This window comes from Pieris brassicae, chromosome 8, assembly GCF_905147105.1.
Source record: "Pieris brassicae chromosome 8, ilPieBrab1.1, whole genome shotgun sequence".
NCBI classification, from domain to species: Eukaryota; Metazoa; Arthropoda; class Insecta; order Lepidoptera; family Pieridae; genus Pieris; species Pieris brassicae.
In genome coordinates, this window is record NC_059672.1 from 4,133,873 (window position 1) to 4,146,028 (window position 12,156).

A 12,156-nucleotide genomic window follows, 5' to 3' on the forward strand; every position below is an offset into this window, starting at 1 on the left:
CCCGTGGACATTCACAGAAGGCTCGCAAGTGCCCACCTTTTAAGAACTGGCACGCTCTTTTCTTGTCCCTAAGTCAAAATGGTTCTGAAATACTTCAGTGGGTTTCTAGTTCCACATATAAATACAAAAGTCTCAGTTCTAGGACGATAGACGACGACGTGATACGGGTGAAATTTCGTATTCGGCGTCCGATGTTGAGAGGTTATTAATCTATACAAAACTGAACTATGACGACACGATGAAATTAAACATATTAAAGAACCAAGACACATATAGGCTGGATTATTACATGTTTATTATTTGGATAAATTTGATTTAATTAAGTTCGTTATTCCAATTCTGAAGAAACCAACCACCATGTTGATATCCAAATTTCATATTGAAGTGCAGGCCATTTTCATGATTTTCCACTCATTACTTCCAAATGGGTAAGGAAATATCTTTTAAAAATTCACGGCATCATGATGAAGTTGATTGGAGAACTAGGATGTCATGGGACAAATTATGGGGATACAGAGAAGTACTGAAGGCAGAGATACCTATATACTTAAAAAAGAAAGTCTTAGACACGTGTATATACCATGTATTTCTTACGGTAGCCAATCATGGATATTTTACTCGAACACAAATAGAAAAATAACAACTTGTCAACGAGCAATGGAACGCAGTGTACTAAATTGAAAACTGAAGGACAAGATCAGAAGTACACAAATTAGAAAAAAACGAGGGTTTTTGATGCACTATACCATTGCAAAAAACTTAAGTGGAAATGGGCGGGTCATGCCGCTCGAATGAACAATGACAGATGGACAAAGAGGATAACAAAGTGGAAAGGGCCACCAGGAAAAAGAAAGCGTGGTCGCCCTCTTGCACGGTGGGCTGACGAGTTTAAGAAAGTTGGTGGAGAGGATTGGGAGAAAATGCTCAAAACAGAGAGAGATGGGGCCAATTCTCCTCCAACTAGCAGCCTATACTCAATAAGAGGTCCTCGAAAAAAAAATAGAAAATATATATATTTTATGTGAGTGTTTATTTTGTAAATTCAAGGAATAAATGAGGCTTAATTATTATTAAGTATTATTATTACTTCTAAATGCCTCAAAACTTCTCCCCGTACTCAATTTTACAACGCACATAAAAACCCAATTAAATTAAGACGACCTTAAATTTTCTAATGGATCGCGCATTAATAACAAAAATTACTGTAATACAAATGCGAAATTGACAAAAACAGATCTTCGGTAGGTTGACAACTTGTCCGAGTTGAAACATGAACGCGATTCCAATTAGTTGAACGTTGAATGTGGCTGTTCCTCATTTACGGGTGTATTTATATACAAAGTAAAATAAGTGTGAAAGAGATTCCTATTTAAATGATGTTATTTTGCGTTGGTACAAGCACATTTTCAGGAATACAATTTGATATCGAAGTAAATAGAAGAAGAGTTGTATGTGTAGGTGAAAACACTTATCTCAAAATCGACTGGTTCATATTTAAAAAAGTACCGTCATGTCCGTTTATCGAGGACGGACTTAAATGTTATATTATAATGTAATATTATGCTTATATATGGAATATATAACATCAAAGTCTTCGACCTTAGCTCTCGTAATAAGTGTGAATAATGTACGTATGCTGTAACAATAATAGAATGCACAGCAAGAACACCAAATAAAAAAAATGTCAGAGGTTTAAACATGTTTACTCAAATTAAGACGGACCCATATCGCCCCCAATTTAAGAAGAGAAAGAAATTTACATAGAATATAGTCTTTATTTTAACATTTAATAGACAAAACAAAAAATACTTACCTCGGGATTCAAACTCTAATAACAAATGTGTAAGACTATGTGTATATATGTGTGTAAGACTATGTAAGAGTGTCAGAAATAAGTTAGGCATCCGGTACCGATTCCGATTGAAATTCACTTAACCAAAACGGCTATTGTTTTCTTTTAATACCTTTCCACAATGCCAATCCACAATACATCGATATCGCTTCACAGCTCTTAAAGATAAAAGTTATGCCTTCTACTTTGGATTTTTATTAGGTCTGTTGTCATTTGACTCTAAAACTCCAATTTCCTCTCACGACTGTGTGAAAGTTACTAAAATGTCCAGCAAATTTATTATATTTTTATTTACGACAATATTATTTCTAGGTGCCTATTCTGATTATTTCATCACTTAATTCGATATTCCGTCACTCATTATGCATATTTATATTACAGGGCAAATACTCAAGACTAAAGGAGATTCACATTCAGCGGGATATGAAGATCCTGAGGATCACAACAATTATAACAAAGGCCAAAGGAAGACTATTCATTCATTAAGAGGCCATTACAAAGAAGAAATACATAGACTCTTGAAATGTGGTAGCATTGATAAAAAGGAAAAACACATTCACGTATCCGATAAAAGTCCACAAACAGAAGTTAATGTGGCAACGACAAGAATTGAAAATTCAAGCACCAACGAAATCCTTACAACAACAGAAAACCTAAGGGAAGGTCCAAGAACAACTGCAAACGCAGTAGAAACTGAAGAATCAAAGACCGATAAAAAATCAATTAATGAAACAAAAGAAACAACTATAACACCAGACAATTTTGTAACACGTCTCTTACCAGTTTCTGAAAAACTAGGAGTAATAAATGATACCAGTGTAAATGATATTACGACGCCACACCTAAATACGGAATATTTAACAGATACTACGTTACATTTACGACGTGCACTTGACGAAGAAGATCCTATTAATAATATCGATAGTGAAACAAGCAGCCATTCTTCTGAACAAAATAACCATGACACCATCCTTGACAGCACGCAAAAGAATTTTGTATTCGAATCACTAGTAATAAAAAACGAACCCGATGGAGAAATTTCAAATAGAAAGCACCAGTTCTTGGATCAAAGCAAGGATGCCAATTTCAATAATGAAGAAACTAATGATATTAGAATGCCTTCAAACTTGAATGAAGAAAAATTCCCAATAAACTATTACAATCCTTTTACGGGTCCACCGCCGATGAAATACGCGTTACCGATATACCCAAATGTATTAAAAGTACAGGGTAATAATTTAAACCAATCCAATTCTATATCCAATGACCAAATTGAGAAGTCATTAATAGTAGATGGTAAAAGTTCAAACTCGAGTGAATACAAAGCCTTTAACAGAATAGCAGAATTTAATGAGTCTGATATAGATTTTCTACTAAATGACTCACATATTACCGCTGAAGATTTAAACAGAATAGCAAGTAATCCATCTAAAGGTTTTGGTGTTTCAGAAATGGATAAATCGAATTTGATGTTGATTGAACATCCCCGCGTCTGTTTTGCTTGTAGCAGCACCAACAATCCAACATGCTGGTTACCAGATATGAGCACACCAGCGAAATACTGCCGCGGAGGCCACAACGCTTGTGTGACGAAAACTTACAAACACAGAGGTAATTGTTTTATAGGACATAGGTTAAGTTTTTGTGTGATATTTATATACTTTTAAAGTAATAATAACTAATGGAAAACTGTTTCCAAACTAAACGTTCGAACGAAATCTGAGACCTTTTTGCAATAACAACATAGCCTGCAATATATCTACCTTTTTCTATAGAAAACAGTGTATTCTTCGGACACAAAACAATCAAAGACACGAGCTTATTTGGATAATTTAATATGATATTGTTAATATTTAAAGGAAAAAATAACGTGAATATACAAACTTGAACAAGTGTAGAATGTGTCTGACGGTAAATAGAATATTTAATGTTAAGAATAATATTAACATTAAATATTATTCAAGTCATATTAATAAACAGCAGTCCAGCTGTGTTGTCCTAGTGGCTTCAGCGTGCAACTCGCATCCCTGAGGTTGTAGGTTCGCTCCCGGGTTGTGCAGGTTGGCCTTTCTTTCTATATGCGCATTTAACATTCGCTTGAACGGTGAAGGAAAACATCGTGAGGAAACCGGCTTGCTTTAGACACAAAAAGTAAACAGCGTGCGTCAGGCACAGGAGGCTGATCAGCTACCTGCCTATTCGATTAACAATTTGTTAAACATCATGAAACAGTTACAGAAATCTGAGGTCCAGACCTAAAATGGTTGTAGCGCCATTGATTTATTTTTTATAGCTAATTTGACAGCAACTCGGCTATCCAAAAATCTCTGCCGGTATTAGTATTATTACTAATAAGCAAATAACGTAGAACTGCTTGTAGATATTTCAGTTTTTTTTTATATTAACTAAATTAAATCAAAAAAAGAAAATTCTTCCTGTCATTACGTCAGTCGAATACAAGTTTTCGCTTTCCATTCCTTCGTTTAGACATTCTTTCATACTTATTATAATAAATATTTTTTAAACAATTATTTCTTACGTTGTACTTATAATATACATTTGTTTTATGCGACTACTATTGGAACAACAAGAACTTTTTACGAATGTAAAACCGACAAAAAAAGTATTTTGCATGTTTGTTATTTAATGCAGTATGTATATAAAGAATAATAATAATAATAATAATTATTGTTATTATATTATTTTACTTTTTTACGTCTGAAGCACAAACTAACTGCTGGTATAACTGGGGGTCTCTGGCAGAATAACCAGAGGCAGTAGAACACATCTGCTTCAAAGCATAATGCTAAGCCAGCGTCACCCATTTACAACCACAACACGCACACATTACACACTTAAAATGTAGCTTATTCCTTCCTTCATTATTTTTGATTATTATTATTTTGTGTGTTTCGTTAGTAGTAAATGTTATGTTCTGTTACCATACATGTAAGTAATTCCTAAGTTACTTCTTGCAGTTAAGGAAAAAACAAACGAAACCACCAGGATCAACTTTGTGCCTCAATAAGAAGGGATAAAATAAACATACTATCACATTGTTCCAGGTTACGCATTCGTCGTTCGTGACTGCGCTGCCTCTTGTGTAAACAGGGATTTACCAGACAACGGCTTATATTACAGGTCATGCACAATTTGCCACTCCGATCTATGCAATGGCGCTAACTTTACTTCATTTTCTTTGAAAACAATTATCTTACTTCTAATTACAATTTGGTTTAAGTATACATAGTTTTGAATGTAGTAGTCTGGTTTCTTTATTAAAAATAGGTATTTTTTATAAATAATGAGCTGCAAAATGTGCATTCTGTAATAAAATCTAACCAAAAATATCCATGTAATATTGAAACCGGAAATGTTATGTTTTTCAATAATCATAAATAGCTCTTCTTTGCAAACTAGCGAACTGTTTACTCGGCTCCCAGGAGGTCTCCGCTTGGAGATACCACCTCCAAATATTAAAAAGAGTGCTTACTCCTTCCTCAAAGGCCGGCAACTATCGGCTGTAGTGACTGCTTTTTATCTTATAAACAAAACAATAATAAAAGATGAGTGTTTTAGATTCGTTTGCTGTATTTATTTGTTTGCCTGCTTTAATTTGTTAGGTTCATTTTTATATTATGATAACGTCTGTTGTACTATTATTTATTATATTATTTCATCCAATTCGTATCTTAACAGTAACTAACAAGTGAAGTAGGTTCTTTTTTGGCACTGTGATGTTTCGTTTTAAATTAAGCAATGGTTTCTATTATATTTTTCAATAAATACATTAAACCAAATTGATTATTTAAATTGAATTCTGTAATAACATTTCCACCAATTATAACGCCTTGCACAATGTGAAATATGACCTCATAAACCAATAGCGTTATTCTATTCTTGTAGATTGAATTTAAAAATATACTAGACATGCTCGCAGATGAATTTGTATTTACAGAATTAAAAGTTTTTGACGTACTCTACATTTCTGAGGGTCGTGTTAATGGTGTTGCAACTTCCTCCACTTTCCCTGTCTTTGGCAAGCGCCTTCCCTCTGCGCCTGTGTGACGGTAAGACCTGTAAGAGCCTTTACTTGATCAGTCCATCGAGTAGGAGTTCGGCCTCGAGATCTAATACCCTACACTTTGCCAGTCACGATGAATTTAGGTTTTGTATGGCATAAATAAACAATTTTGAGTTTTGTATTTAAATAAAACTACATAGGTATACCTAATTATTTTTCTTCTTCTTCGCCTGCATTTATATTTTACCAATAAAATACTCAGAGGATTCCCCTGGACTGGATCGAGTCCCACATAGCACTCTGAGTGGTGCACGGGATGGGTGAAACTATTTTCCATCTTTTTTATAAAAATATATTATAAATTGAACATCAAAACATTTTAATATCACATAGATGTCTTAACTTTATGCCAGGCGTTTTGAATTATCATCTAGAGTGATAATTATTGTGTATATTACATAAAAATACATAGCATTAATAGCCAAAGAAGTATCCAGTCTGAAGATTGTGTGTGATTGTAATTGTGTAATGACTGTTCATAATCTATAACACAAATTACCTACTTCATTTGAAGTATAAAAACATATTAATCAAAATGTTAACGACACTGACCTTTCTAGACGATCAAATTTTTTATTTTTATTTACATACCATCTATTGAAAATAAAGAAAACAAGAAACAGATTATACACAAAGTAAGTATGATATCAAGATAATAGATGTCGCTGATTTACAATACATATTACAGTTGCGCAACTAAATTGAAAAACCAAGACAGCTATAAACTCTAATACTCTATATAGCGTATATCTATGCTCTAGAGCAGTATTTCCCAAAATAGGATCTAATTTAGATCGAATATCGATATCGTATATATAATCGATAGATTAAAAATGATGTATGTTACATTACATAAAAACGGGATGGCTTTAGGACGGAATGTGCCCATCTAATTGTGTCATGTTTAATTAGGTAAATGTAATTGTTCCCAATATAAAATAAAAATATTTATTTTAATGAATGACATCCAAATGCAAACCAAATGGAACTTGATCATATTATATATCATTGCTAATTAAATTGAAAAGTAATAAAATGCATTGGCTATTGGTACAAGACTAATATCAATTTACATCCTATTAACGAATATTAAAAAGCTGAAGAATATGATCTATTCTCTCAAATAGTGAATTTATGAATGACGATTTCACTAATTAAACGCTGATGGCATTTTGTAATCCATCTTTGTTCTATAATGCAATCATGACATTCCAACACGCTATACTCAATTAAGTTCACGCTATATAATATATACCAAAGAATACCTACACCATACATACTAAAAAAACATAACAAAACTTAAAATTCTTTATTAATCACAATTTAAGTATAAACTAAAAATTGGTAACAAATTATGGAACCATTAGATAGAAATCCATAATGCGAGGACATATTTTTACAAATAAAATACTAATTATGACATCTATTAATAATTTAATAACATCAAAAACATTCACAACTGTTATACTACATTGTTGTCATACATTATAACTAGTACACACACATGTCCCAATTGCAATGACAGATGGAAACCTATTGTTAGATGTACAATAAATATGTAAATAATGATACTGATTGGGCTAAGAAATAAGAAGTGTTATCCTTCCATTTCCATGATTTATCCTATGTTGGTTTAAGTTACTTAGTAGCATCCTTGAGATACGCAATTAGATCCGCGCGTTCGTTGGCTTTCTTTAAACCAGCAAAGACCATCTTAGTTCCAGGGATGTATTTCTTGGGGTTTTCTAAGTATTCAAAGAGAGTGTCGTCGCTCCAGGTAATGCCTGTGATAAAAAATAGGATGATAATTTTCTAATAAGTTTAAGCTTAAAGATAATACAATTTAATATTTGACCTGACTGAATTGTTATTTTTCTTGTACTATTGATATATGAAATGGAATAAGCCTCTTATGTAGAATGCTAAGAATGACTTCCGAGGAGAGTACATTTAAAAGAGGCTTTAGAGTAAGCTAAAATATTTATGTTAAAGATAATAGTTAAGATGAAATCGTCTGTTCCAATTCTTTCAATAATAAAGACTATACAATATTACTCACTAGCTACCTTTTTATTATTTAAAAGTCAAAAATATTTTTTTTTATACCCAAGCAACCTAATAACTAATTACGGGCTTTCTTATCAATGTGACATGTATAAGCAGTCAAGGTCTGATTTTATTCTTATCTTATCCTAGAATAGATTATAATTTCAATATGTATCTATTTAAAAGTTAATATTATACTATCTATTATATAAAAGCAATAAATTGTAATATATCCAATAATTTAATGAACAAAGATACAAAAAAATGTCTTAATAGTAAAGATTTGTAATGAATACAAGTAATTTTGGTAAGTATGAGAAGTATACCTTTAGCCTTGTTGGCCTCTGAGTATGAGAATCCTGGAGCTTGGCCAGTTTTGCGACCGAAGAATCCATGAAGGTTGGGTCCTACTTTGTGTTTACCACCAGCCTCAACCTGTTACAAAATAAAAAATCTAATAAGTTTATTATGGGCTAAACTTTTCTAATATACACATAATGTCTATAGTACAATTCCGATTTTAAAGCTTAAGAAATGAAGACAGCAAGAAAAATGTTAAAGATTGAGAAACCCAATATAAGCAAATAATTATTAAAAATTAGGAAAATGTGGCTGAATACTCACGGTGTGGCATTGGGCACATCTTTGGACAAAGATTTTCTTTCCATTTTCAGTATTACCAGCTGGTACACCCATTATGTTTCTGAAATAAAAATTTAACACATTTATAATACTAGGGACTTAAACGGTGACAGAGTATGTAGGGTTACACTTGCGTCTTATATTAAATCATCACATTTTCCCTAGAAATACATTACATAATACAAAGGTCAATGACGAAATGCTCAATGGTACATATAGATACCTTTGTTATCAGTTTAAATCAGAGATACCGTATTCTAAGCTAGACTTGGCTCTAGTTTGCATCCAAACTGGGTCAGGATCACATGGAGATCAATGTCAAATGAGTAAAGCTTAGGGCGGGATGACGTTATTACGTAAGGGTATAAAATTTACTTTCTATGGAACATTACGAATAATGTGATTAAACAATAGTTTAAATCATAGTAAAATACTTTTTCGGCAATATTTAGGTAATAGAGAAACATAAAATGTCATTACACAATATTTAAGGTTATTTCATCAATAGGTCTCCAATATATAAGATAAAATAATTTAAATGAAAAAGGAAACTACGTAGCCAATTAATAAAATATACTCACTTTTTGTGTGTGCTTAGTGAAGTAAAATACTAAAAACAATTTTCCTGTTCAACTATGAAATGCCAATGCCAAAAATACGTCCTCTATCAACGCTAAAATTACAAGACTGAACACGAACTACGAAGACGAAAAGTTCGATTACTACTAAAGGGCCTCCGGGTTTAGGGTTACCACTTGCGGAGTGTATAAAATGTAGTCTTTTTCATGAAGCGAGTCCCACGGCAAAAAGTGGAACTAAATCTGACATTTTGCGTTTTTTGTCGTTGCTGTGTTTTTACTTTGTTCAAACGCTAGAGCAACTTTTCTGTTTTTATATTGTTAAACAGTCATTACAATGTCTAAAATTATTGAAACTTTTGCTCGAGAAATAATACTAAGGGTGAAGAAAATTGTGAAACATGAAAGCAAAATCATGACATTCGCAAGAGAGTAGCCACCGTCATAAAATTTTATTGAATTTAGGGTTGCGTGAGAACTTTAACAACCTAAGTGGTAGTTTATATATTTTTATTTGCATAGAATGTTTACTTTGAAATTGTAATTTCTAGTAATTTATCTAGATAAAACTATGTTAAGTACTTCTTGTAAATTAAGCATTGTTTCTGGCGTGTCTGAAACAGCTATATCAAAAAATATATCAAGAAACTTATAGATAAACCTGTCACCGTCACAAAGAAAAAGTCGCCATCATAAAGGATTACCACCATTTTAAATTAAATCTTGTGAAAAGACTCGTGGCTGAGAAAAATATTTCTCAAGACCCAAAAGAAATTGTTTAATTGACGGAAGATACATTTGCAACCATTACACTAGATGATTGGCGAATACAAGGTTAACATGTGAAACCTCTTAAAGAAGAATATTTTAAAAACGATTGTCTTATAGATAAAATATTAGATCGATTAGGTACCACAAGAAATAACAACGAAATTGCGTCTAATCACGATACTAACTTCGATTTTCCTGAAAATGATTGCTGTTCGTGTGGAATAACTACAATTGATATAAACATGTAATTTGAAATATGTGATTTATTTCAATTTATGTACCTATTTCTTGCATTACTTTATATTATTTAGAGAGACATAGTTACATTTATTTGTAGAAGAATTTTAGGTAGTTAAAAGTAATTGATATTGGCAATATTCCATCACGCGAATATAGCGTTGCATCTGAGGGACTTTACCATTGCTTATTGCTGGACCGTCAACAAGCCAACAGGAGTACTAGCCTAGCCATGAAAACCTATCTCAGCCGTGACAAAGCGATGGTTTTACGAATTTAAATGTGATCGTTGTTCATTTTAAGGTCGTTAGAATCTGTACAGAAAAAACGAGCGTGTAAAAAAAACCACTATTTCACAGCTAGTAGTATACTAATTGTTTAATTGGTACAAATTGTATATAATCCGATGTATATATATATATATCCATGTATCCTATGTGACTGACTGCCCGTTATAATTTAATACACTTTTTAATAGCCAAGTTGTAACTTAATATTTAAAAAACCAACATGGGTTTTGTTGGTATGTTGTCCAAATTATAATAAATGTAATTGAGTACAGAGTTTAATGTAAAATTTTTGCGGTGTAATATTATTCAACTGATTGACAGCCCTGCGCTGTATACTTTTCGATTGTCAATTGTCATATAATACATAAAGAAACTCGAAGACGAAGTTATCTGTGCAATATCTATGACAATTAACAAGCTCACCTTCAACTTTTAAAATCTTAATGTAAGTAGACTCTCGAATACGGCGGATTTAATATTTATTCTATTGACCAACATTTTATTTCATTATTTTAATCGATTAGGAATAAATGCAACAAATGATGATCGGTAGTGAAAAGTATATCTATTAGTTAATGAAGTGTTTCATTAATCTGCAGGTATTAAAAATTATTGCAAGATTTGTCCGAAAATGATTTATAGAGACAGTAATGTTGAATGTGGACTAATAGAATGTGTAAGGCATAAAAAGTAATATAAATATTTTATCGAAACAAATTAATATTTGACTAGTATCGGTGAAATTGAACAAAAGTGTTTGAGAACTTACTACATGTAACGCAACACTGTATTGGTAAGTAACTAGGTAAGGGACTTGTATTATTTACTGTTTTAAAATTAATTTATTTAGTTCAATATTATTTTTGCCAGATAAAATCAAAATATATTTATACTAAGAGACACTCACAATCTAGTAAGTCATGGCTAAGGCTTATGTGGTGCTCAGCTTTCATGAAACATTGTTACACCAATCTGATGTTGATCTTTTGAATGGGCCTTATTGGCTAAATGATACCATAATATCATTCTATTTTGAATACTTGGAGAAGGTGCTATTTAGCAATGTGAATGACATTCTTTTTGTTTCACCTGAAGTTACTCAATGTATAAAAATGGTTACAACAGAAGAAATCAAGATTTTTTTGGAACCTTTAAACATAGATTCAAAGAAGTTTGTGTTCTTTGCTTTGAATGATAATAGTTCACCTGACACTGCTGGTGGAATGCACTGGAGCTTATTAGTATACTCCAAAATTGAAAATTGTTTCTTCCACCTTGATTCATCATCTGGTATAAATCATGACGTTGCATGGGATTTTGCAAGTCATCTAATGACATACTTTTGTAGAGGAGGTAAGGTATTTAATTCATCAACATACTACATGTATGTAATCTTTTATTAACTAGTAAACCTATCTTATGAAACTAAAAAATGTTATATAACTACATATTTAATTTAACAAATTTAAATTATGAGATGTTTTTCAGATCTAATTAACTTTGTGGATAAAGAATGTGTACAACAAAGTAATGGCTATGACTGTGGTGTGCATGTTATTTGTAACACAGAACGCCTGGCCGAGTATGCTAGGTCTCATAGACAGATTTCACCTTGTGATATGATGTTCAGCATTAACACAACCGCTAAGAGGAAAG

General features: G+C 32.1%; 3 protein-coding genes across 4 annotated transcripts in view; 2 read left to right on the forward strand and 1 right to left on the reverse strand.

Moving 5' to 3' along the window:
- Positions 1-2,020: 2,020 nt before the first annotated feature.
- On the forward strand, positions 2,021-6,081 carry LOC123713700. 2 transcript variants are annotated; one of them, XM_045667517.1, is made up of 4 exons: positions 2,021-2,164; positions 2,234-3,082; positions 3,302-3,463; positions 4,918-6,081. In XM_045667517.1, exons 1-4 carry the CDS (start codon positions 2,116-2,118, stop codon positions 5,100-5,102), a joined length of 1,245 nt encoding a protein of 414 aa, XP_045523473.1. In that variant the 5' UTR covers positions 2,021-2,115; the 3' UTR covers positions 5,103-6,081. The 2 variants fall into 2 exon arrangements, with proteins under 2 accessions (XP_045523473.1, XP_045523472.1); XM_045667516.1 differs by having other exon boundaries at positions 2,234-3,463.
- A 1,149-nt stretch (positions 6,082-7,230) lies between these two features.
- On the reverse strand, positions 7,231-9,359 carry LOC123713651 (cytochrome c). The gene is made up of 4 exons (XM_045667427.1): positions 9,206-9,359; positions 8,607-8,685; positions 8,309-8,417; positions 7,231-7,720 (listed from the first exon to the last, which is right to left on the reverse strand). The coding sequence occupies exons 2-4, from the start codon at positions 8,676-8,678 to the stop codon at positions 7,575-7,577; spliced, it is 327 nt and encodes a 108-aa protein (XP_045523383.1). The 5' UTR covers positions 8,679-8,685; positions 9,206-9,359; the 3' UTR covers positions 7,231-7,574.
- A 1,565-nt stretch (positions 9,360-10,924) lies between these two features.
- The window catches only part of LOC123713825 (cytochrome b5 reductase 4), a 47,490-nt gene continuing 46,258 nt past the window's right edge, over positions 10,925-12,156 (forward strand). The window contains exon 1 of the mRNA XM_045667703.1: positions 10,925-11,293. The gene's annotated coding sequence lies outside the window, so the exon portion shown is untranslated. The remainder of the gene's footprint in view (positions 11,294-12,156) is intronic.